Genomic DNA, 24,153 nt, shown 5'->3' on the forward strand with positions numbered 1-24,153 from the left:
AATGCATAATCAAGGGTATATCAAGCCATCCCTAAATTTCATGAGTGTTCTGTATCATCAGTTCAGGCGTCTCAAGGAAGCCTATGTACTTGGCTTCACTGAATTGCAGCAGACATCGAATTCTTAATTTTGTAACATGCCAGAACAAGTTAATTTGTGCAGCTAATACAGATGAGATGAGATTTTCGGTTACGGCGTGATTCCGGAGCACATTTTTATCTGGCTTGTCTGTGACAACAATTCTCTGGGGCCTTCTGGTGCCCGAATGTGGCACCTTGTGGCACATACCACAACACAGCATTCTCACCTGGCGATTACTGCTCTTGAGCGCATAAAAACGGCAGCATGAACTGCTGTAAACAAACTTTAACCCACTGAGGAAAAAAATAGACCATTGAATAGAGCATTCTGGAAAAAATATGTCTGAAAAATAGTTGAAACCAGGTATTGAATCCATTAGTGGAGTGAGGAACATAACAAAAGTGTCCCCAGTTGTTAACAGATTTGAAAATTCGTAACATGACATTTTGCATACAATCTTTAATGTTCAAACAGTAACAATGGCTACTTTTAGATTAGGGTTACAAAATGTAAGACTTTCAGTGGAGAGGCATTGCAAGAGTTGACATGTAGAAGCATATTTTTCCCAAAGGCCAAAAGATTTTTAACAGAGGACCACAAATACCTGGCCCCTTGCGTAACTCCACACAAGTACAATGCCATTCAAATTCTTTTACAAATATGTCAGTTTTAGTGTTTCAGGGACACTGAAAGAGTGTCTCACTGAGGAAAAAGAGAAGTAGGAAAGAGAAGAGTTCAGGAAAGATGGGTGGTGATAGAAGTCCTTGTCCTGTGTGTTCAGGCACAGAAGTTTGTAAAGATTTAAGGCTGATATAAAAATCTCATATGAGACCAGGATATCTTTATGATCAGAAGCTTCCCTTACAGTCAGGTTGATGAGTGGTTGATGAGTAGTAAATATTCAACAGTCTAGGACCTGGTGGGACAATCACAACACCAGATGTTCTGTGCCCCACTGGTATTCAAGGTGCCTGCAATGCAAATACTTGCTCACCTACATCAGATGAGACAATCCTACTGTGCTATGTGCCATCTTTTATTGCACCATGCTATAAGCCCGCTAAAGGTCAGTTCTGAGCTAACTGAGGGACAGGGAAACAGACAAAGAAAATCTTGCTGCACAAAGAAATTCCCTTGAGATGAGACAGATCTGCAAGACCTGAGAGAGGGTGCAGGACAGAAGGCACAGGTAACCTGAGGAGGAGGGGACTGCCACAACTCACAAGGAATGTACAGCATTGTGTGTTGAGCCCACTTAATCTTCTAGCAGAGTTCTCTTACACACCTGAAATTTCCATCTCCTTAGCCTGGCTTTCTGTGCAGGAGGGTAACTTGGCCCCAGTATGTACATCAGGATTTGACTCTTAGACGTGACAAAGCCTGTTTCAGTCTTACTTGGATACACCCTAGGCACTTATACTTAGTATGCAAACTCAAAAAAAAAAGTCATTTAGCTATCCTAAAGACACCCATTCAACCTTGCTATGTATTCAGTCTTTTACTAAAGTGACTGGTTTCACTGAAACCACTGCTTTGAAAAAAAGTGTACCAAAATCTGTGAGAATTTAAGTGCCCATGAAAAAATACCTTCCATCCCTGGAGACTGAAATCTTTTGCCTCCAGAATTACAGCAGGGACAGCAGAGGTTACAGTAGCACAGATTCATCCCTGTCACCCCAACCGTATGTCTAAACCAGCCCTGTCTGCATGCCCATCTAAGGATGTAATCCAGGGAAGTCTAGGAAGAATCATATTAGTCTCCCATCTTTGACCACATTGCTGAGGAACAATACTAAGGCAACAAATCTCACAAAACTGCAGGACAGCTGTCAAATGGCACTAAGTTTTGATCACTCCTATGCTGGACATACTGATGACTTTTATACAATGACCCAGGCATGTCTAAGAAGTGGTAGGCTTGCCTGCAGGCCATTTATTACATGGATAGGACAATTTGTTTCTGTGGTTAGCTAAAGAGAGAACCTCCAAAATAGTAAAACAAACTTCTGAGATTTTACAACAATATATACAAGAGTCCTCTAAATAAAATACACAGTGGTCAGGTTTACATACTAAGTTCTTAAGTAAAAAAAATATCCACATGGACAGAGGTGGGGTTTGATCCAGGCAGAAGTTTGTCATTAAATAAATGCAGATGCAGACAAACCAACAACTGAGGAACATTGACAGAAACAAAACCAAAATCAGTACAGCTGTTATCTGCAGATCTCCAGGCGAGGCTTGCTCCAGTCCAGGCTAGCAAAGTCCAAACACAGGCTTGTGGAATAAGGGTATGCACCTTTCATTTTTCAAGATAGCACCCATGTGTTTTGGAGGGGAGAGGATCAGATAAAGAGCACATCTGTCTCATGAGAGGCACCTGCACTGTGGTCCTGCCAGGAGCCCTCCTTTGACTCACCTCCCATTCTCTCTGCTGCAGTATATTTGTGTGAAAACAGAAAGAACAAATGTGAGCAAAACCACTGCTGACAGTCCTCAAAAGATCTTGCACTCATTAAGGGAGAAGAGCTTCCGCCTGTTCTGCCTTTTGGCTTGATTGACAGCTGTCCGCACGGCATATTCAAACACCTGCTGCACCCCCCTGTTGCTGAGGGCAGAGCACTCCAAATAGCCTTTGGCTCGCACGTCCTGGGCCAGCCGCTTTCCATCGATCGGGCTGATGCAGGAGGAACGGTAGGGACCCGAGTCACGCTGGTCAGTCTGAGTGGCCACCACCAAAACGGGGATGCGGGGCAAATGGCTGCGGATCTCGCTGATCCATTTGCTCCTTAGGTTCACAAAGGAATTATAGTTTGCTACTGAGTAGCACATTAATACCACATCTGCCTGTTGGTAGGAGAGGGGACGAATGCCTTTAAAGGCATCGCTGCCAGACGTGTCCCAAAGACCTAAGCTAATCTGTACACCATCCATGAAGACATCCACTCCGGTATTTTCATATACGGTTGGTCTGTAGTCATCTGGAAAAGTCTCAGAGGTGAAACGTACCAAGAGAGATGTTTTCCCAACCGCAGAGTCTCCCACCAGGACACACTTGATTGAATCCAGCATTTTATTAATGTCCAAAGAGAAGAGTGCCGTCTCTGTGCTGCAGGAGTGGGATGGAGAGATACAGTGGTTTTAGAGGTCTTCTATATAACTTCCATTTAGTGAGAAACCATCCAAATCTCTTTACTTCTTATGACTTGATTCTGTCACTTGAGACTAAAATTCCCTTTTCTCCCACATGGCTCTGTTGGTTTTAAATCTTCAGTGAGTCAAATGACGTATCTGGAAGAATAAAAATAAAATGTAAGATTTATAATCCACAGAGAACAAACCATTCCTCATAAAGATGCCTGGACATATCTTTGGACAGCCATGGCTAGTACCCCTTACTGAGGATGACGAACTTTGCCATTTCCTCCCAGCCAGCTGTGTGTGCAACAGCCATTCACATAAATAACATTCTTGCTGCTCCACAGGGGCCAACAGTCTTATCACCACTGTCATTTTCCACTGACACCAACTATTTTTTCCCTTCAATTGTCTAAAGACTAATAAAATTAATTTAACTTTGGTATAAGTGTGACTAATATATATAATATATTAGCTGTGAGATATTTCCTGCCTCTGACTTTCACCAAGACTAACAGAATCCTGAATCCTTAAATCATCAGTTCAGATTCCCTTGAAAATGCACCCATGCTCTCTAGAGGCAGTCAAGAGAAAAAAGGTCTTTGCTAACCAATTTCACTATTTAAACAATCCTACATGGAACAGTAACACAGAACCACTTGTGACAATGAGGAAGCAAAGACTTCAGGTGTGAATCTCAAGTCTCATGAACACGAACAACTTTCAAAACCAATGAAGGATTCACAGCAAAAATACAAAAACAAACAAACAAAAAGTTTAATTTCTTCTTACAAATTGCTTTCAACAATCAAGAAGCACAAGCCAAAGAAAGCCCCACTACTGATGCTTGCCCCAGTCAAACAATTTCATTTGAAGATACTATAACTGCCCTGGCATTTACTCTCTTGTGAAACTGAACTAAGAGTACTTCTCAAAGTATATAATTGCTTTTGAGCTCCTGCCAGCATTCAGTCAAATTTTCCTATTTTGAAAGCATTTGTTTCTTCCCCACTAGCTGTGTGCAAGATTCACTGCTCACACAGGGTGACACACAAGATGCTTCGAAAATCACTAACGGCAAAACTGAAGACAAATTAGTTCTGATGAACAAAAGTAATTAAAAAAAAGTATCACTGCATAATTTCAAAATGTCATGTGGATGTTACATAAATAATATATTTCTGTTTCCTTCATATATGTAGAGAGACATCACAGCTGAAGATTATTTGCACAGAAATGAGTGATGGCCACAAAGGGCATATCCTGTATTTTACTGTAATGCTCTCCACTGTCTGCACCCTAACAATCCTCCCCCCACTCCTATTTCTAGTACACTCCAAGCTTTGGCTTACTCCACAAAGGGGAAAAACAAAGGAAAAGTGCTAGATGAGCTTAGAGAGAACACTTTACAGGCACTGACAACTGCTATTGGCCCTGCTTTCATTTTGTAGTGAGGCCATGCCCTACCTCCTCTTGTGCTGCTGGCACACCTGCATGTCTCCCAGCAGACACCCCGGCTGAAGGAAGATGTGTGGCCAGAGCATGCTGCTTTATAGAGGGGTCCCCAGGTCTGCAGGGCTGTCCCTGTGTGTGCTTGAGTTACGGGACCTACGGGCGTCATTGCAACAGACGGCGCTTCCTGGCCTGCCAGCAACGCCGTGCTCTCACCATCACCACTCGCTTCTAGGAAGTGGGATGGAGGCTGAGGCTGCTTCACGGTATTCCTGGCTGCTGGGAAACAAGCTGCTCTGTGAATTTAAGTTTTGGTAGCAGCAGTTGAAAATTTGCTTTTAAAGATTCATTAGGTCTAACTCCACTCTCTCGCCTTCTCTGTTCTCCAAACAAGCTCTCAAGGGAATTAAACAAGACCTTTACAAAACACATCTATGAAAAATTCAAAATGCATATGTAGGATAAACATTCCAATTACTTATATGAATCATAATCTCTCCTTCAGAGTATTCTACTTCAAAATTGGGTCAGCAATACAGTTTAAAAACACCTCAATTTACCACAAGATAGTAGTGTACTCTTCAGATGAAGCTGCATACTCTCAGGAGAAAGTTTCCATGTACCATGTATCTTTTTCAGAACAAACATTTCTGTGATGTGTGTAGTCCTTAGTGCCTTCAGGTTCATTATTTTGTGCATATGGGAATGTGGGGGGAAAAAAGGATGTCCAAAGCATGACTTTTGCAATTTCGTAAATGCCAAAACAGAGAAAGACAGATAAAAGGATTGTTCTGGCACTCAACTTGTTGATTACCAGATCTGATGATACTAGCTATTTTGAAAGAAAGTATATAGATGATTAAAGACTGAAAGAGATATTAAGGACTAGTGAACATGGCTATTTGACAGACAATAACAAAAACTGAAATATTCTGTTGTGACAGTGCAGAATTGTTTTCAAAGCAAATTATATTGTTCTACATTCCATCAATGAATAATAAAAAACTCCTGATATGTAACAAGGTACGTATTCTGGTCCTGTGGACAAATTGTCCTCAGTGGCCTTGATCTTGCATTTGTTCGCAACCATTCATGTGTCTCCATATCTAATCAGGACTACATGTGTGCATATTGAAGTATGATCTTTAATTAGGCACAGAGCTGGTCCTTGTTGCAGCCTCAGAGTAAGAACAGTATTAGTGTATTAAAATAATTGCATGAGTTCCCTTCAATGGATGGAAAACTCTTGATTAAACATAAACAAAAAACAGTGTCCTTTAAAGAGCACGACAGTACTGGGCACTTCTATGCCTCAGCATACAAACAGTTTTACAAACATTTGCAAAAATTTTGGTCCCTTTCTCTCATATTCTGTCTTGGTCTGACAGTACAGTGCGCTACACCCATTACAAGACTGCAGAAAACCTTCTGATCGCAGATCAGAGATGGAGTCTAAGCTGCTGAGAGATTTTTTTTTTCCTCCAAAAATTTGATTTTCAAAAATTTACCGAATTTATTAAGTTCATTTTGTATCTGGAATTCAAGAAATAAACCTGCATAATCTCTTACACTCTTTTTTGGATTATGCTTTCATCACTCACAACAAGAGAAGATATTATTTGAATAATAAGGTAAGACCTTTTATAAAATCACTAGATATAAGAACACATGTCTTATTCTTATGTGGTCATTCTGAATAGTGACCTTTATTAAACTTCAGGTTTTGTTCCCTCTGTCCTTGGAATACAGAACCCTGGCACTAGTGTGTGGTTACAGAGACCTCGGACTTCACTGAGAGCATGAGCACAAGAAGCCATATGGCAGTCACTCTCTGGCAGTGTCTGACCTGCACCTCAGCAATCTCATGCAAGTAAAATGCCTCACACTTCATCATGGCTGAATATGATATGGAGAAGGTGAGTGGGGTCACCAACCTGCAATGTGATGGGATGGGAAGTGGAGCACAGCAGCACCAAGCTCTTAGGAAGTAGAGGATTCAAGTGAATACACATCCCATGAAAAACTCATATGGTAGTTGTTGAAAGCGTTCTACCAAAAAAGGAAAGCAGCACTGCTGTATCAAAAGCAGTAAGTTTATCAACTGAACCAAATGGGATTTTCATTAATGCCAAGAATATCTCTGGCATTTACTATAAGAATATTGCGAGCATGACTTGCTATGGTTAAACATCTCTAGCAGAGGGACAGCATTTTATGATAGCAGAAAATAAAGAGAGTCAGAAACTTCTAATTTCAAAACTTATCTTAGATATTGATAGTGCACCCTCAGGTAGGCCAGAATTTGAATAGAATTAGCTGATACATAAACAAACCATGCAGGCAAACAACCAGCTTTTTAGATCACACAGTCATAAAATGCTTCAGAGAGTTAAAGCAGTTAACATGCTAACTATTATTGCCATTATCCACTCCCTACTCCAATTACATCTCAGTTGAGTTCCTGTTGATATCAGGATAACAGCAGGCTAATTTTTCAGTTTGAGCACTGTGCATACTAGTTCTTGAAGAGACTTGACATGGCGAAGAAATAAAAATATTTATACTAATAGAAAAGGTTGAAAACCACTGGAGAGACTTCCACTTGCCATGCAATGCTTGAACGTACATATTGTCTTTGCCAACCCACTCCACTCTTGTAAGTCCCACCTCACACAGAGGTCGGGTCTGCAAAATAGTGCCTACAGTTCTTTGCCAGTGTCTTGATTGAAACCACTGTTCCTTCCAATTGCACCACAGATATATAAGATCTCTCCTTGCATCCCTTAGTTAGAGGCTGTTGAGGAGAGGAAGGAGTCCTAAAGACTATCCTCACTGCCAGGAACAGTGGGACTGCCCAGAACTACACCTTCACCCCCATGGGCCCTGTGGGCACTGCAGGGCATGGACAGGGCCTGAGGACAACTCCTGCAAGCAGAAGGAGAGGGAGGAGAAGGAAGGCTGGCAGGAATCAAGACAGGGTAGAGACGCTGTTGCCTGGTTAGTGACAGCACCCAGAAGATGCAGCCCCTGTGACACAGAAACCATGGCTGTTGTGGCTCCAGTTTGGATGCTCTGCTAGATCACCAGATTGTCAAGGTCACATTACCTTGTTTTCAGCTCTGTGGATGAGATGTACTTGCCCCATTCAGATACAAACTTCCAGACTGCTTCCACAGCACAGGCCTCCTGAAAACTAATCCATCAGCTGCAGTCTGTCGGGAGACTGCAGCTGGTCTGCAAGCAAATGGCCCCTAGCTGCACTTGTCATGTGTTCATTAAGCTGATTCTCTGACATTTGCATTAGCTGCCTCCTTGGTTTTTAACTCTTTTTAAGACAATTATGATCTGTAGCCCTGTCTTGCCAAGCAGCCACCCACTATCTCAGAGAGTGCCAGTGTTTCAGTCCATGGTGGCATTCAGTGGTGGTACCGCTGCCATGAAGGAGAACTGGCTCACAGCCTGTACCTTTGCAAGGTGCTGCATCTTTTCCCCAAACTACTCCACCAAAAAATCTGCATTCAACTCATTCACTTCCCAAGCCAGCTACCACAGGGGCCATCTCTATTCTCTGGCCCAAGGGCAAGATGGCAGGTTACTCGTTGGCAGAAAGCTTCAGCTGTCTGATATATTTATAGTACTGATGGATTAATTGCCAGATTATCTTTCAATGTGGTTTTATATTTTAAAGAATTGAAAACATGCTTAGAAGCTTGATGAGAGCTTTTATATGGATGTTTTATCCTTAAGTAAAATCACCTCTGAATGGCTTCCTAAAGTTAGGAAAGCAAGCAACACGCAATGAATCCCTATTTTCAAAGCCAGGATGTCTTGTCATCTGAAAAACAATCTCCTTCCATAATTTAAAAAAAAATTTCCAGACATAAAAACTTTTCTTTTTACTCCCTTATTCACAAAACTGAAATCCTGTTCCTGTTTTCAAATCTCAGTGCTTTCTTTTGAAAAAAACACAAAACTAAATTTTGGATTTAATTTCTAATTTATGATATTTAGAGAAAACAGAGAACCACTTTCTTAAAAGCCTTTGCAAAAAATCACTTCTGGATCAAGACATCTGAAAACACCTCAGTTTCTTTCTTCGACTGTTTTAAAAACTGAAAGAAAGGATTTATGATCAAATATTCAGTAATCTTATCAACTTTATTATTAGCAAGGGAACATATGTTATCAGATTTAAAGGAAATTCCCTCATATTGGGAATGTGAAATCTTGATATAAAACAACAACAAATACAGACTAATGTTATTTACAAGATTAAATGAGATGTACAGTCCCAGTAAAGGGATGAAAGCTTTTCATATAATAAAAGGTACATATTGACACACATGCTTACGCACTGCACGTACATATAAAACTGCTTAATGAGATACCTTAAATTAAAAAAATCTGTTTCACTGCTTTAGTAATAGTACCTATAATATATATATATAGGCACATCTAAAGATCTATTCAATTTACTATAATCACTGAGAAAAACTATTTAACTCTTATTTTAATTATCCGATTAGACAAAATAAATATTTATTTTATTTTCAATAACCCTCTTGCTGTAACTTATCACACCTTGATTCAGCTACTTACGAATTACACATGAGCACAAATTATTAGAACCACTCCAAAAATTATCGAAAAGCCTGTAAGACTCTCATATACTGATCCAAGATGCTAAATCTCTAAATAGAACTCAATGAGATCTGGCAGTGCTAAGTACCCACTTAAAGATTCAAGCCATTAGTCTGAAGTAATTTTTCTCCAAGTGTTTACAGCATGACACGGTAAATTATGGACTACGCGGCATTTGTGGCACTACGGGACACCTTCAAAAGGGATCCATTTTCAGTATAAATGTCGCCTCCTCCCCAAATTAAAATTTGGGTAAATCAAGTGTAGGAAAGTAATCCCTTCACAGAGGACCAGCTCATAACCCATTCTCAGTCTGATACAATATCCTCAAAGTCATCAGAAATGGAGCGGCATGTCATGCCTGAAGTTAGGTAAGCTTAGCGTTTTCCTTCTGCAAGATACTGGATGTCTCACCTCTCTTTCCCACCCTTCTCTGTGCTAATTTTTCTTCTCTGCTCTTAAGCAGAGAAGACATTTTTGCATTTCACTACAGATACAGCCGTAGATGGAGCAGCTGGTGTGCAAATGTCACGCGTGTGTACATTCGAGCACAGAAGTTCATCAACCATCTGTGCATCTGCTTTTCCCCATAGTCACTGTTTTTGTACACACACATGTACATATATGTCTGTATGTACGTATATATTCACCACTGACATAGAACTGCTTTTGGGGATACAGATACACTTGCAGATGAACATGGATGAAATGCTGCGTGCTGACTGTAGTTCTATCACATGTACCTATGAATAGTCACTCTACCAGAATTACTTACAGGTAAAAGCAGATTTGCAGCAAGTTTAACTGCATTGTAGCCAAACTGAAGCCTTGATAATATAAGATACATTATATTTAAGAAATTGACTTCAATCAGACTACTCTGTGTGTAGAATTATTGACATGTGGAAATGTTTGCAGCTTTGGGCCTCAAACCACTTCAGATTTTTCATGCCACATCCTCTTTTAACACAGTTCAATTTTCTAGAAGTTTGAGACAAATCAAAAAGGCATTTACAACATCTTTTTCTAGGATTTTTTTTTCATGGATTTAACTCTTCCAAATCTCCCTGAATTTTTTTGGCTGTTGAAGTATTCTTTTATTTACAAACTTCAATAACGATTGTGGTTTTTTCCCAGAGACCCTAACCCTACTCCTATTTCTACTTGTTTGGGTTTTTTTTACCATCTGCAGACACAGGCATAATCATCATGAAGTGTCCATTTCTCTTTCATACACAACTAATATTTCTTCATTTTAAATAATCATTTGTAATTTCTCAAAGAATGATGCATTATTTGCTAGACTAGATGCATAGAAGTGTATATGCATATATATATGTATATATATACACAAAAGTATTGAAAATAAATCAGTTTATATTTAAAATGCAACTATTTCAATAATGAATCAACACATCCATGTACAAAATATTACATCCATATGTACAAGCATGTGTGTATGTTCATATGCATATATATATGGACACATTGGTATTAATTCAGTACAAAAGACATTGCTACAGATTGCTGTAGGAAACAACATATTGTGGGCAAGACATCTTATCATTTGAAAACTTGCATATATATTTTGTATCAAATGGATATATTATTGAAATTACCATGGTCTACATATGGGTACACGTGTATTTGTATGCACATGAGCAAAGATTACTGCTGCACTAAATGGGGATTTGCAATAACCTAGGTATATAATTGATAGTTTTACATATAAAATTACATAGTCACCCACTGTAAACTATTCCATTTCTGCTGTGTATGCAGCCATTATATTTATTAGACACATCTTTACAATATGTTACAATTATTAGTTGTTAAGAAGATGCGTGGATTCATACAATGGGTAAGAGGGTAAATTATTAAAATGGCAACTCCATATAAACACTTGAATTTCCAGGCAAAAGGGCTTCCCCTCTTTTAGAGCTTGTGCAGTGCAGAGGGCTGACTTCTGTGTTTTGGCTCTTACCTGAGGTAGGACTGCACTCCTCTCCCTTGTTTGCACACTACCTGATCTTCTTGACTGGCTCCCTGAAAGACTACGAAGTCATCAACAGTAACAGTATAGCTAAAAGCTAATATATGAATGATACAGGTGATGTAACACCCTCCTCGATGTTAAAAGGTCTTTAAAAAATTGCCCTATCATTTCTTCATTTTCCTCAATGGATCCCTTGCATGATGTCCAACGTTACTTTCAGAAATCTCTTCAGGTTTAACTTTGCTCTGGTTTTATAAAATGCCTGCCACAAAATAAGGAGATTCTCAAGTCTAGATCTTCCCCTAGTATCAGCAGGAGGAGAAGGAGGTTCTCCATATTCATTAAGTTATGTATTTGCGCTGGTTTGGTTTTAGTGGGAGGTAAAAGAAGAGGAAAATGCTAGATTAGAATTAGCCGGGGTTTCATGAAAGATTATTTGTGTATATTTTGTGATAAGAATAAAATGTGTTGGATGTACAGGTGTTTTGAGGAGTAATAATGATATTTCGGTTGATCAAAGAATTCACAATAATGGCCTCTTGCTAAAACATACTGATTCATTTTTAATTTAGGAAGAACTCATATCTACTGTATGTCACTGTTCGTTTTGCTGTGATGAATGCTAAACTTCTGAAGTTAATGAGCAAAGCTAGCAAAGGAAGCAACAATAATTTGGTTGGTTATTTATTTTTTAATACAGAAAGTCCCTGATAATTTTAGCTTTTCCCCCTTAGGATTGCCAGTGACAAAAACCTTTTTTCTTGTGTCTGTATAGATCAGAGTGTTTAAAGTCATAGACTAGATTTCACACAGCGGGAAACTGCCATCTTTAATATAATTCTTAAATTTTGTGTGCACACATGTACATTAAAAATGTTAAAAATTTGAAGAGCTTGCTTAGGAATAATTTAAATTACTTTTCAAATAGAAGGTGCAATACAAAACATACAATTGTCATAACCTGTCCTGCATTTGTTGATTTATGATTTTTATCTTTTTGATCTGTTTTATAAATTAAAAAATATTTGCCTTCCACAATCTATGCCATGACTCAGTATTCATGCACTATATCCAGCACAAGGGTAAAACAAGAGATAATACATATCTACAGTACAAGCGGGATTTTTTTTCCTCACCATGCAGCCTCTCTAGCATTCCTTAATTGTAGCAGATTAAATTAGATAAAATAAATGGGCATGCATACTTGCCTTCATCAAACTGCCTACGTTCCATGCATAGTTATGATTAAAGCCCCATTTCAAAGGAACATGCTTTCTTTTCTTTCCTTTTTTTTTCCTGGAATTAGCACAAGTTATACCTGGTAGCTCGGATTTTATATTGATTTATATCTTACTCCAAGCATATGCCAGAGCAGAATATATATTTTAGTGCCTGTTTTCCTTTACTTTTCTCTGATTCCATTACAACCTTGATCTCGCCATTTTACGTAAAACATGTAATACTGCAGACAGCAGTGGGTCATAAGGAATAGGTTATGAGGAGAAAAGACTCTGCAACCAAAAGTAATACATAAATCCTTCTCACTCATTCTTCATCTGAGTATTTTCAGAAGCCATTTCATATATTTATAGCTGACATCTACTTGGCTTTCAGTTGGTTTACAGATCATGCAAATCCCCACGCTATGGTAAATCTTAATGCACAGTTTTTCAGTGGGAAGCATAGAAAGTTTTCCTTGGTTTTCTTGATTTTTACATATTTTGAATGAAAATTATCACCATGTGAAAAGAGAGATATTTTAGTAGAGAGATTTTTGAACATTATGAGAACATTTCCCATGCTTTATTTTTGTATCCTGGTGGACTTGATTCAAACTCAGAGATATTTTACCCAATGGCTTTTCATCCAAAATTAAAACTCCACTGAAAGATATGTGAATTTAAAAACTTGCATTTAAATTGATGGAAACTAAAGAAATTACATGAAGGGTTTTTACAAGAGCTGTTTCATAATATATTTTTATAGTGAGAAAAACATAAGCTCACAGATAATTAGACAGATAATTAATGGACAGATTAATTAGTAGATAATTGAGTATATCAGTAACTTCAAACTCTGAAGTCTTTACCAGTTTTTAAGCACAGTCATTGGATGGAAAAAAAAGGCAAGCTGAAGACTGTGTGTCCACTGGCATGCCTGTCACTGAAAGGAAAGAACAGTTTTCTTGCACGTTAGAGAGGTTTCATATTCTTTCAATAACCATGGCACAGGAGACAACCAAAAGAGACCCCTAGCTATGTAAGGGTCTTGGTCTCACACTTTCATATTAGGAGAGCCAGTTATATCTATATTTTGACATAAATCAGTCTAACCTTCAAAAGCAACTCACTGTCACTCATGAGGAAAAGTGGTATCACCAGATGGTAGAACCTCAAGCTGGCAAGTCTCAGTTACAGGTACTCCACACTCACACTTGTGTGTGAGAAGTGGCATCACGCATAGTATGTAACCACAGCCCACCGTGCCAGACTCTGCCAGGAGAGAAGTTTGCTCCTTTTCCAGCACATGCTGGGTCTTTCCTATGTGATAGGTCACCATGGCTCCCCTTAGGGAAACCCCCAAACCATAGCAGAATCATCTGGTGGTTTCCAGCAGGTTCGTACATTTTGTCAGGCAAAGAGAAGCATGCCAGTTTCAGCCCCACCCTCATCCCTTGGGAATTTGCACTTCTCCTTGGCTTCTGTAACCAAAGACCAAATGCAATTCCATGTGCAAAGCAGAGACAGCAGCAGCCAGCTGTGCAGGGGGGGAATGATAAAGGGTCTGCAATAAACACAGGGCAAGGCCACAAGTAACGCTGGGCTCAAACCACTCCCATGCCTGCTCTCTGTGAGGAATACATGCATGCAGTAAGTGCTCAGACCATGTATCCAGATCTCCTCCAGCTACCCTGCTAGCGGTGTCAGTGATCTTCCAGCACAGCCTCCAGCAGAATTTGACTGCTGGGAATATTGCTCCCTGCCACTTTGCCAGCTGCTCATATTAGACCTGATACACCAAGGTTTTGTAGCCATGACTTCAGTACTTATACTCACTGCTGCATTACAGAGGTTTCACAGGCTCCAGAAGTCTCCCCTTTCATTGTAGACTGATCCTTCTGGTGGATTGGGAAGGTTTTCCAGTTCCTCACTGACATAAAAATTGAAGGACAACTAAATTCTGCTAAGCACATATGAAATTCTACTTGGTTTCGTGGAGAAGAGCTAATGGTGGGCTACAGCCCACAAATTTTGCTGTTACATTGTTTTGTTGTGTTTGTGTCATCCTGTCCAGTATTTAAATGCCATAATGCTTTAATAGTGGGCTTGAGACAGCTCCAGCCAACTTCCTTTCTTAATTGCTATGCTGGGGTTATCTCAAAATATTTTTCAGTTCTAAGCTGTATCATAGCATGGAAACATTTGAAAACTGCAGATTTAATAAAACCACAGACCACAGCCAAAAAAGCAAGAACACAATTTGGGAATGATGTTAAGCTGTGTGGTGTGATGTCTGAAATGTTACATCAAGACTTCGAAAAAGGCAAGTTTTACAGTTACTTCTTTTATCTCTTTTCAAACAATAATCAGAAGCACTATAGAAAAACCTGAAATTTTTCATTTTATGGTCAATGTAAATCAAATTAATCACTTGAATGGTGCATTCAGTAACATTCTACAGTTTCCTAGTGAAAACTATAGAATCACATCAACAACATTTCACAAAGAAAATGGGCGATGAAGAAGTAATTTCCACAGAAAATCTTTAACATTAAAGAGCCTAACCCACCTGCTGCTATACATCTAGAACTTCCCAGCAAAAGCAAGAGGAGAAACAGCAGAATTTCATCTCCCTGGCTGGGTATTCTCCTGGCTGATTATCAGAAGGCATCACTGAGAAAAGCTCCCTGGGAGCTTCCACTGGTGCAGACCCACTGCTCTACAAAATGAGCGCACCCTGTGACACTGCCACCACAGTGGCTGCTCATTTCCTGTGTGCTCTGGGTGTGCTGCACATCACCCACTTACATCTTCGAGGATTTATATGGCTTGCCCCTCACTGTATAAGAGATCACCTCCCTAATATCACTGGCACTAGTAGCTGTTACCAGCAATGTGACTTTAACATCAGTCTCTCCATTTTGAGGCCTGATGCTCTTCTGCTGTGAGATGATTTCACACTGCTTTGGCACAGTAAAATTACCTAAAAATGGGATTAAATTACAATAATTTACAGCCATGTTGCCTTGCTATTGGCCGATGAATTTGTGTCTTGCTATACACGAAAACCAAACCCATTTTAAAATTCAATTCTTTTCTCTGGAATTTAGTAAGTACAGATTACTTATAACAACACCAATTCTCTATAACTACAAAACTACAATTTTTCCTGGTTTGCAGCACCTAACCTAGGGAATATAAAACTTGGTATTATGCCTCACCAAGGCATACTCTCTAAATTTAACAGGAAGCAAGTGCACATGTTATCCTGCAGTTACTGCCCAAATCTCAAACATGGTATCCACATGAAGTCTGTACCCACTTTCTCTGGTAGATTTGACTTCATTTGTATGATAGATCTTCAGACCTGTCTCTGAAAAATTACATTAAACCCCATTCTGAAGTCAAGTAAGTATATTTGTATGGTCCTTCCTGCTGGAAAATCACAAGCACACCACATGCTGATCTAAATGGTGGGGTTGAAAATGTTAAATACGAAGCAGCACAATATAAAACACAATCCCACCTTATTCCAACAGCAGCAGATACCAAAATTTACTGACAGATAAGCCTGTTAACAACTAACTTATCTCACTCTACCTTTTTCTTCTGCAAGTATTTTCGTCAGGATAAATCCCACGTTAAAGCTAGCCTCTGCCAGATGCCACAGTTCCACTCCTGCCCCATCCACAGGTGGAAATACAGCTGAAAGAAGTTAGAAAATCTTAAATTCACATTCAATTTTTTTGCAGGGACCTGTCTCAGAGATGGTTACAGCCTCAGTGTACTCTATCTTCATTCACCTTTCAGATTAACTGCATCTCACTGGCAATGTGGCAAGACCATCCCATCACCACTAGAGAATCATAAGCTGCAGGTTTTGTGAGCAGAATCTGGAAATGGGTGTGCACAGATGTGTGCACATGCACACACACACACATACTGCTCTCTAAGGGGACTCCACACTATAAGCATGCTACAGCTGGCTCAGAAAACAGAGCAGAAGCCTTGGGAGTGAGTTGAACACAAAGTTACAGACATGGCCATTTAGATGGAATCTTCCATCTCAGAATGTCGGACAGGCACCTGTTAGACCCAGCGGGACCAGGCAGCTGCTGGAGCCAGAGCCAGCAACAGATATGTTGGCAAATTAAAAATATTTTGAATCTCACTCCGGTCCTAAGAATGCATTTGTCAAATTCTCACAACAAAATCTTCACCTAAATTTGCTTGGGAATATTTAAGATGAAGCAGAACAGTTTTCTCATAAGCATGATGTGCTTCACAAATGCGGAAGAAGACCATTCCTTGAAGTGTCGCAGATTTACACATCTATCTCTCCTGGGTTCATAGTTGATACAACAGAAAAGAGCATCAGAATCAGATCCACCATCTTGAGAGTAATTCCCATTTTTTCTGTTTTCTTATATCACTTAACATGGAAGAAACTGGCATGGCACAGCCCATCACAGCCCTCTCTCTACTTTACATAAGGCCTTTTCAGGCTGAAGTGAAAAAAAACTCTTGAACAAACGAAAATCCAGAAAATGCAAGACTTAGACCAGTGTTCAACTGTATATCACAATAGTGAGCATTTAACAGATGGTATGAAAAGTAAAACTGATTATGTGAACCAGCTTCACAAACTCATTAATAAAAGTAATTAACAAAAGTAAAACAAAATATATTGAATTTTATTCAGAATATCAATTCACATAAAGATTTCTAGAAAAAATAGGAAAATGCAATGAACTCACCAGTGGCAGGAAGCTGAAAGCGGCTGTTGAAAATAAATGTTACGGAAGTCAACTATCCTAGACGAGACAGGGGAAGAAAAAAAGAAGAGTGGTATTCTGTGTTCTTGGCTTTCCAGATAATCTTCGTTTTTAGCAGATTAGAACAATTATATTATCAAGAGGACAAAAACCCCAAAAGCTCTAAAGGTAATCAGAGACCCTGCGAATATAGGCCAAAGCAGTCCTGGCAGCTGGGTTTAGCTCATCTGGAGGCAGCAGTGACAGCAGACCCAGATGCAGTGTGACGAGAAAGAGTGGAGAGGTTTAGCGTAAGTCAGCTTCCTGGTGAGAGCTTCACAGCTCTGCCTGTGTGGGCTTGTTGTGGGCTGGTATGAGTTGGTATATCTTTCTGTCTTTGGTGACTATGGGAGCAGATGTAAAAACCTTGAAGAGGGGGAGGGAGGCAAACTCTTCAGGCTGCAGAAAGCTTTTTCTTTGCACTCTGCTGCTCCTACAGCTGCCTCCTCCCTGCTACAGGGGCTGATGGCAAAGCACAGCCCAGCAGCTCGATACATGTGAGGAGAAAAGGAGCAGATTGACAGCTGTCCTGAATGGCTACATGCAATTCACACCCTGGGAGCAGGAACAACACTTGGGATATTTTTCTGCAACCTGGAATATGGCCCTGCCAGTACAGAGGAGAGTAAGCATGTTTAAATGACCTTGTGCAAAAACCCAAGGTGGGCACTTTGGGCTGATTCAACATTGGTATACATGGTTTTCTTGTAATGCACAGTGAGGATCCTTCTGAAGCATTGGTTAGGATTGATCAGTAGTGTCATTTTATCAGCATATGTCTTCTCTTCAACCAGCATAAGGAGGCTGAGCAGGTGGAGGGACCACAGACATTGAGACTCCCACGTTTCCCAGCATACACAAATTGAGCTGGCCAGATTCCCATCATTTCCAGCTACCACAACTACTACCACAACACTGAAAGCAAAGCTGTGATGGTAGTTTCAGGATTTCAAGTGTCTATGGTCTATAATCCAAGAGCCATCAGCACAAGAGGTTGCCCCCTTTGTATGATCAGGCAATCAGACTGCAGGGAGGGCACAGCTGTCCCATTCTCCTGAAGCAGCCCAAGTGCACCAGCATGGCAGGAGATCTGTCCCCGAGCTGAACACGAGGGGCTCGGATGACCAGTGCACTGGAACATCTGGTCCTCAGGCAGAGCCATGAGCAATAGCTTCTCAGCCTTGAAATCCAGAGGCAAAGAACTGGAAACCAACTCCTTTTCAGCAAATATTTTGGGATTAGTGAAGCCATCTCAGACCATCTCTAGCCATGACACAGTAGGAACACAGTGCCTGATCCAGATCTAAAGCCAAGCATTTTATGTTCCTTGCAGGATGGAAACTCTCTGAAGACAGTTAATGAATTGGTCCACATTAACATTATAACAGTACAATGTATTCCAAGATAAAGTCATACTGCTTCCAAGAAAGATTAAAAAGCGACAGAATAATTAACAAGATAATGCAAAAAGGAAACAAAAATATAATTTATGTGTAGATGAAAGGCAGTTTGTGCCAAAAATATAAAAATAATATAGCCTATGTAAACATGCTGTAAACCGGCTGATGCAAAGCTTGAAGAGCAGTGCTGCACAGCTAGTCTGGGGAATCAATTTGTTTCTTTTCTCTATGAAATGAAATTATTTCAGTTAATTATCAACAGTGATGAAGGTAAGGAAGGCATTTTGGGAATCCTATCTTCTTAAAATATTCAATCTTCCTTTTAGTTTGAGTCAAGATTTTGAGTAACAGGCTTCAGTGCATCACCAGTTTATGTGGGAACTTATGTTACTTAATTTTCACATTAAACATCTATTAATCTGTTTTTAACTGGGTTTGGGTTTCCCAATACCAGCATAAGCAATCAGGCAGTAAGTTTCCACTGCAACTGTGATAAAGCAAATCAGACACCCAAATATTTTTAAATGTTTCCACCAGAAACATTCAGAACTGTCAGAAGTAGAGAAATAAATACTATTTGCAAATTATATTGATATAAACGTCTTTGGTGATCATCACCAATTTTAGGTCCACAACAGAGAGCAGATACTTAAAAATGCAACTACTCTTCTCTGTTTCATGCTGAGATTAGTCCAGATGTGAAGCCATCTGTTTAAGTAGTTTGCATTTTGAAAAAGAGTGCATCCATCTGTAAAATACATCATAAACAACTTTTGAACTGAGTGAACTCAGCAAAGAAACAAAACTGTAGAGTAAGAAACATGTCTAACATGTCTGGATTTCCACCCATTTCCCTCCACTATGCTTCCTTGAAGGATCTTGACTCAATAACATCCCCAAAATAGCTGAATTGTATTTATTTGAGACCTTTCTTAGTAATGCACATGCTTCATACATTTGATCCATTATTTCACTTCCAAGACACCTGGAACTCCAACAAAAGACCCTCAGCTCCATGCACTCCGCACATGTAGGTAGTTCCAAAGTTAGATGTAAAATCGATGCCTGACCTGTTTCTCTTGATCCTTGGTTGTTTGCTGGGTTGGTTTTGGGGGTTTTGTTTGTCTTTCTTACTGCAGTTTTTCTGCTCCTTTTCACCTCTTCATGCTGTGCAATGAAGGGGAACATCTGGCTGTGAGAGAATAGTTAATACATTAAAATATACATTGCTTCTCCTTTTTTTAAAACTCATTATGAGTCATTATCTGGGACTTTCAGAAACAAACACTTTGTTATGGAAAATATTTGTGGGGGTGGAGTGAAGGCTTGCAATTTATTTTTGCATTGAAAAGTAGGCTGAGAGCAAAAAATAAAGTCTTGAACCACAGGTAACTAAGGGTTTACAAGAAATTATGTAAAATAACATCACCCAGGGTTTTGACATGGGTCAGTGCACAATAAAAGGTCACATTTCCTCTTAATCCATTGCTTTCTGTCCCTCTTGGAGAAACAAGAAAGCTGCTGATGTTAGGAAGGAGTTTGAGATTAGGGAAGGAAGCTGCTCCTGTCCCCCCTGCCTGATTTCCTTTTCATTCTCAGATTCGCTCACCTCTGATTTTGGTCTGCCTCAAATAGTATGGTGTGTGCAATGCTCAGGAAGTAAACCATGACACTCTTGATACCCACTGTATTTAGCCCCACAAGCCTTTCTCCTGTCCTTGATCATCATTGTATTGCACAAATAAAGCTAATTGTTGCTTAAGTTTGGCCACTGTACCAAACAACAAACAAGAAGAAGTATGCTTATTTTGTGAAATAAAGAGCCTAATTATTTTTGGTGTAATTTTTAGAGGGAGGCAGGCAAAATGTTCCTGGTCAAGATGCCAGCTGTGTGTTGGGAAAACTGGGATGTGGCTATTTGCTTTCCCACCGAGCTCCTGGGTAATCAGGGGAAATCAGGTAGGTTGCCCAGACACATTCCAAATTAGGGGAGAAGTCACTTCCTTCCCAGGAACAGATACCTCAGCGAAAGGGAGGCTTCCTCACAGCATGCCAGAGAGCATTGCTAAGGGAGTCTCTAAAGCAGACTAGGCACAGTAACTTCTGCAGCACTACTCATCGTGAGAGCCCTCAATCCGAAAGAGGAAATGAAAACGCAGTTTCACAAGCACTTCCTATATGGATTTTGGTGAAACTCTCACACATTATTTACTATGCCTTGATGAGTTTAGGCTTTGGTTCCTCAGCAACCTAACATTATGGGTTAGATACCCCTCAGGTTTGGTAGTGAAGTTGCATAAACTGAAGCCTGTGGTGACAAAACAGAACCCAAAATCTAGCATGAGGCAGGTTCCTGACACATTGTGTGGGCAGGACTAGAGGCCTTCAGAGGCTGAGTCAAAGCCCTCCAGAATACTGAGGCTGAAGCATGCCTGACAGAGAAGCCTAAATGAAGGAACATGCCTGAAATGCCATTCTCTCCCTGTGGACCCTCCTGCCTCCTTCCTGAATTACAAAGTTCAACTTTCAGCTTAGTTTTTGAGCCCCTTCCCACGCCATTGCCTCTTCCCCCTTCAGTGACAGGCTTGCCCTATGCTTCTGGTGGCCACAGAGCAGCCCTCCAGCCACTCCTGCTCTGGGGTATTTGGCCCTGAGCTGCCCACTGAGATTGGGTACAAGGCACAGAGCAGCTCAGACCTGGGCATGCCTGAGCAGCACAGACTTCGCAGGCCCGAAACAGAAAACCCTGAGTTGTGCAAATGATGATCAAAGTTGGGTTTGGCACCAAGATTTGGGTGTGGTCATCTCCATTCATCCAGCCTCTTTTCAAGACTGCTGCAGCTCCATACATTAAGCCCACACACTTATGCAGGGAAGGCAGGCAGAGATTTCCCCACTTTCTGAGACCACAGCTTTCTGCCATCTCAACTACAGAACTATATTTTATTACTTTTATGTTTCCTCACTGTGTAGAGGTTACTAATTAGCTATCTCTCTGTGATATTTCTCCTGAGATCAGGTTGTCAGCAACGTGTGCTATGTGACAAAACTAACATTTACGTACTTTATGTTTTCTTGGAATCTGATACACAGAATCAGGTGTCCTAACTTCCTAGCACAATTCCTCCCATGACATCAGCGCAGAACTGGTGGACAATTTACGGGAAGTGCATTCCTCCAGAGCAACATGCAAACCTACATCCCCTTTCTTGAAAGTGAAGCGCGCTTAAGAACTGCACTGAGGGTTACCTAACTCTCATTCTGGGACAGCATAGCATAAAAGGACTCACATCATATAATCATAGAATGTTAAAGGTTTGGAATGGACCTTAAAGATCATCCAGTCCCAACCATCCCAGCCATGGGCAGGGACACCTCCCACTAGACCAGCTGGCTCCAGGCCTTATCTAACCTAGCTTTGAATAATGCCAGTGTTGGGGTGTCCACAACCTCCCAGGAAATCTGTTCCAGTGTCTAAAAACTAATTCAGTCTTCCTCCCTCAATCAAGTACTATTCCCAAAATCCCTGTCTGCCCTATTGAGGGAACAAGATTCTTTCTGTGTTTGCCTGGTTGGGGGTTTTTTTGCTGGCACTCTGGGGAGACATTTGCCACTCCACAGGGCAGTACTGGGGCTGAGAGCAGCCCTTTCCGACTGGCAGAAGCTGCTCCTGTGCCCTCTGCCTGATTTCCTTTTCATTCTCAGATTCACTCAGCTCTGATTTTGGTCTGCCTCAAATAGTATGGTGTGTGCAATGCTCAGGAAGTAAACCATGACACTCTTGATACCCACTGTATTTAGCCCTACAAGCCTTTCTCCTGTCTAGATGATCATTATAAAATAATGCTAATTGCTCCTTATTTCTAGCACCAGAGATATAAACAACGCATAAGAAATGTGCTTATTTTACTAAAAAAGAGCCTAATTTTTTAATTTATTTATTCTAATTTTTAATTTTCAAAGGGAGAACGTGCAGAACGTGCAAGCCCACATCTGCGTCTCCAAACTGTCTGACTTTTGCAATTTTCTCTCTCCCGGGGGACATTCACACTTCCTTCCCCACCTGGATCTAATGCAAAACTAACGCCTGTGGCTTTGCTGTAACCGTGGAAGAGGCTCCAGTTGTTTTCTCAGTGAAACCATGCCCACCTGAGCCTGCCCCGGCTGCAGGGCCAGCCCGCGGCCTGGCCCAGGCCTCAGCGCCGCCGAAGCGCTCCCAGCGCGGCTGCGGGGCCAGCAGGCTCTGGGGCAGGGAGCCAGCGCCGAGGGACACGCTGCTTCCTCCTCTGGCTCTGCCGGGCTGCGCTGTGCCGCAGCAGGGAAGTGCCGCAGGGAGCCTCTTCTCTGAGCAGCCCCGCTGCAGCCGCCTCGGAGCTCCCCTTCCCTGCCCCCGCAGCCCCCGGGCAGCACCGGAGGCTCCGGGCAGCTCCCCGCTCCGGGCCCGGGGCAATGGCCGAGCACACACGGCCCCGGCACCCACTGGGGAGCGGACACCTTGCTCCCCGCTCCGGGCCCGGGGCTATGGCCGAGCACACACGGCCCCGGCACCCACTGGGGAGCGGACACCTTGTTCCCCGCTCCGGGCCCGGGGCTATGGCCGAGCACACACGGCCCCGGCACCTGCGGCGGAGCAGACACCCTGCTCCCCGCTCCCTGCTCCCTTCTCCCCAGCCCCTGCTCCAGCCCCAGCTCTGCACCCTTGGCCTTGCCTTGCTCCGTTGGTGCCGCTGACTCTGCATTCGTCTTGTCAGGAAGGAAAACAAACCGAGCCTCCTGCCCCAGCTATGGCAGAAGCTCTTGGGGTTCCCCTTGGGAAACTCAGCAATATAAAGGCAGCAGCTAGTTTTGTTTTGAATGTGCTTTTCCCACTTGCTCCTGTTTTGAAGGAGATAGGATATACTGCTCAGCCTCAGGCTCTCTGTTTCACCAGCCAGTTTCTCCTTTCTAGTCCATAAATATGGTGATGTTACCCCAAAATAGGGCTCAAAACGGTAGTTTGTCATAGGTGCCCTGAACTGCTCCCAAAGCCATCTCTAGCACAGAGCAGCAAGTATATTTTGAAAACCAACTCTACCCCACCCATCAGTGCAGAAGAAAAAAATTCACCAAAATAATACTCTGAATACAGTATTCTCCCTCTGAGGAAGAAACTAACAGCACATGATGTATAATAACATCCTTTAGTACCTGTTGCACAGAGAAACAAGTCTGCTCTGGTAGGGGCACACTAAAAACTGCTGCCACTGTCACTCTATGCCATTGGCAAGGGCACCACCTATTGTCAAGCTACCTGACACATTCCACCAGCAGACACATATAATTATGCTTTAATAAATTGAGCTGGAAAACTCTGTTTCAAGCAGTATTTTTATTTTACCACACTACAGTTTTCAGTCTTAAAGTTCAAATAA

The 24,153-nt window shown here is 41.3% G+C and overlaps 1 protein-coding gene across 6 annotated transcripts; it reads right to left on the bottom strand.

Moving 5' to 3' along the window:
- Positions 1-525: 525 nt before the first annotated feature.
- Positions 526-23,029, bottom strand: RHOH (ras homolog family member H). 6 transcript variants are annotated; one of them, XM_085059117.1, is made up of 5 exons: positions 22,892-23,029; positions 19,813-19,934; positions 17,286-17,342; positions 16,129-16,233; positions 526-3,372 (listed from the first exon to the last, which is right to left on the bottom strand). In XM_085059117.1, the coding sequence occupies exon 5, from the start codon at positions 3,151-3,153 to the stop codon at positions 2,578-2,580; it is 576 nt and encodes a 191-aa protein (XP_084915243.1). In that variant the 5' UTR covers positions 3,154-3,372; positions 16,129-16,233; positions 17,286-17,342; positions 19,813-19,934; positions 22,892-23,029; the 3' UTR covers positions 526-2,577. The 6 variants fall into 6 exon arrangements, with proteins under 6 accessions (XP_084915243.1, XP_084915244.1, XP_084915247.1 ...); XM_085059118.1 differs by having other exon boundaries at positions 22,806-22,938; XM_085059121.1 differs by lacking the exon at positions 16,129-16,233.
- Between the last annotated feature and the right edge of the window lie 1,124 nt (positions 23,030-24,153).

Source organism: Lichenostomus cassidix, chromosome 4, assembly GCF_008360975.1.
Source record: "Lichenostomus cassidix isolate B80296 chromosome 4, HeHo_3.0, whole genome shotgun sequence".
NCBI classification, from domain to species: Eukaryota; Metazoa; Chordata; class Aves; order Passeriformes; family Meliphagidae; genus Lichenostomus; species Lichenostomus cassidix.